This window comes from Myxine glutinosa, chromosome 1, assembly GCF_964187855.1.
Source record: "Myxine glutinosa chromosome 1, kmMyxGlut1.1, whole genome shotgun sequence".
NCBI lineage: Eukaryota > Metazoa > Chordata > Myxini > Myxiniformes > Myxinidae > Myxine > Myxine glutinosa.
The window spans coordinates 405,966,607-405,969,149 of record NC_136261.1 but is presented as its reverse complement, the minus strand read 5'-3'; the positions used below and the strand labels follow the sequence as shown (position 1 = coordinate 405,969,149).

Here is a 2,543-nt window from a genome sequence, read left to right as displayed (position 1 = left end):
ACACACACACACACACACCTCATCCATTTTCGTAGATATTCCCAGGGATGTTTTATGTTTTTCCAGATCTCTGTACGGTTCTTCTTCATCATTGTCATTGCTCCAATTTTAAAACTTATACAATTTTGGCACTCTTCAGTTTCCAGGATCTTTTGACTTACTGTAATTTTCAAGATCTTGGTACAGGCACATCTTGTTTAAAGCGGCCTCATAGAACGCTCTTTTGGTGTCGTGCTAATTTTCCTGGAGGGCATTTTTACTATATAAAAGAAAACGTTTATTCAAATGTATGAAACGGTTCAAAAGTTCCGTGCGAGAACACGCACACGCTCAACCAATAAGAGTGAACCTTGAGCTCAACCAATGAGGATGGCGTACATTTGTTGTCGCTGCGCCAATCAGCATATGCCTCCACCACTTTTGAATGCTTCCTGCACAATCGCATTTACTCCGCCGTGGTAACTCTTTTTGCCTTGTTTTTGCGGGGTTTTTTTGTTGTTGTTTTTTTTTTGCAAGTATTTTATGCCATAATGTCTGAAAAAACACCTGTGAGTGCCAGTTCTGCTAAGGTGGCCAAACAGTTAAGGAAAAGCATCAGTATGGATATAAAAATGCAGGTGATAAGGTGCGTCGAGGCGGGTGAACGTCAGGTTGATGTTGGTCGGAGCTTGGGTTTGAATCCATCAACCATTAGAACGATTCTCAGGAATGCCGACAAGATAAGGCTTTCTGCCCAATGCACCACTTCGTTAACTGCAACAAAGACGACTCGTTCAAGGAGCATTTTCCTGGAGAAGATGGAGGGCCGGTTAAGCAAGTGGGTGGAAGATCAGATGCAGCGGCATGTGCCCCTAAGCCAGCTGACCATTATGGAAAAGGCAAGGAATATCTTCACCTACCTGCAGGAACAAGAAGGTGGCGGATCGACGACAAACACGTTTCAGGCCAGTCGAGGCTGGTTCGAGAAATTTAAGCGCCGCAATGACTTGCGCTCTGTACGTTTCTGTTGTGAATCTGTGAGCGCTGAGGATCAGGCAGTGTTTGGATTTCCTGGCCAACGATTGGCCCATTCTCCCGGGAGTATTTCTCACGGAATGCACTGTCGAGTACGTAAGTTGATTTTTTTTTTTCATTATGACCTCTTAGAGCACTGTTTCTTATAGGGCTCTAAGATGTTGGAACACATCCACAGCACTCTAAGGGGTCTGCATGTATATGTCGTTGCACACTTGCTTCTGAGCCGTCTAGCCTGCGTTTAAATCACAACTAAGTTATAAACTGTCGCCCAGTATTTCCGAGGCAAGGTGATTCATTAATGTGTGTGCAGCCGCTCGGATGGACGTTAAACTGGGAGTTCCATCTGTCGGCATTAGTTGTTGGATGTCAAAGATCCCACGGTGTCTTTCGCGAAGAGTAGTCGAGTCATCGCTGGCACCATTAAGACATTGCAAATTTCTGCCCCGACTTCCTGTGTCAAGGTGGCGTCCCGTCCTGGATTGTAACCATCACAAAGAAAATGGTCTGTACAGAGCATGGTACATGATGATAGTGATGATGGGGGTTCAGCATAGAAGGTGAACCCCAATTCTCTCGATTTATATTCCATATGTGTGGATTATTTGGTTTAGCACCGCTCCTGATGAGAGGGATAGTATAAGTGCATGAGGAGGGGTTCTTCGGCCCAGTGGCGAACTCAGATGGGCGAAGAGGGGAGCATTTCCCTCATCCCCCTTCCACTCCCCCGTTCTGGGTTGGAGGGGGAAATTCACAACCAGATCAACAAGTTCACCCAGAATTTAGCTATCTATTATATGTGTGTGTGTGTGTGTGTGTGTGTGTGTGTGTGTGTGTGTGTGTGTGTGTGTGTGTGTGTGTGTGTGTGTGTGTGTGTGTGTGTGTGTGTGTGTGTGTGAAGCATGTTTTTGTGGAGTTCTACTGGAGGTTTCTGATGTGGAATGTTAAACACCGAAATGATCGTTGTGATCTCCTGAGTTGATTAGGATAATTACCTACAAATAATCCGGAAGAATTCCCATGTTTCTAAACACGCGCCATGTTAAGGTGTATAGAGCAGCTTAATAGGTCAATCCACGGCATGACATTCCAATTACAAAATATATAACAAAAACAATGATAAAATCGTATCAATGCATTTATTAATTAATACTAATAGTATTAACAACAACAATAATTGTATCATTTGGCAATAATAATCACGAACGAGCACCCAAAATCACGAACACGTGATCACGAACTTTCTCGAGTCACCGTTTTTCGGCGGCAGATTCGCTACGTTGGCATATCACGAGGGCATGGTATAGAACAGGGGTCGTTTCGCCATGTCACGATGACAAAATAGGCCTGAGAGCAAAACAAGAGAAAGGATCATGTGGGAGAAACAGCTTTGTGAGCATCGTACTGTGAGGAAGAGAAGTTGCTGAGTAGGCCTGAATGGTTACTTCAGCAAATCATTCTCGATCATCTTGTGACGGTCTCCCAAAACGAATTTTTTGTCTTGGTAGCAGCGGCTACAGTGTTTCACA

General features: G+C 44.3%; 1 protein-coding gene across 1 annotated transcript; it reads left to right on the top strand.

Annotated features, from left to right (window-relative positions):
• Positions 1-530: 530 nt before the first annotated feature.
• On the top strand, positions 531-1,200 carry LOC144894020 (putative CENPB DNA-binding domain-containing protein 1). Its single transcript, XM_078785503.1, has 2 exons — positions 531-1,110; positions 1,193-1,200. Exons 1-2 carry the CDS (start codon positions 531-533, stop codon positions 1,198-1,200), a joined length of 588 nt encoding a protein of 195 aa, XP_078641629.1.
• Positions 1,201-2,543: the final 1,343 nt, after the last annotated feature.

Bases quoted from the DNA above. Each gene is read 5' to 3' on its own strand.
- LOC144894020 (XM_078785503.1), top strand. From the start codon at position 531: ATGTCTGAAAAAACACCTGTGAGTGCCAGTTCTGCTAAGGTGGCCAAA.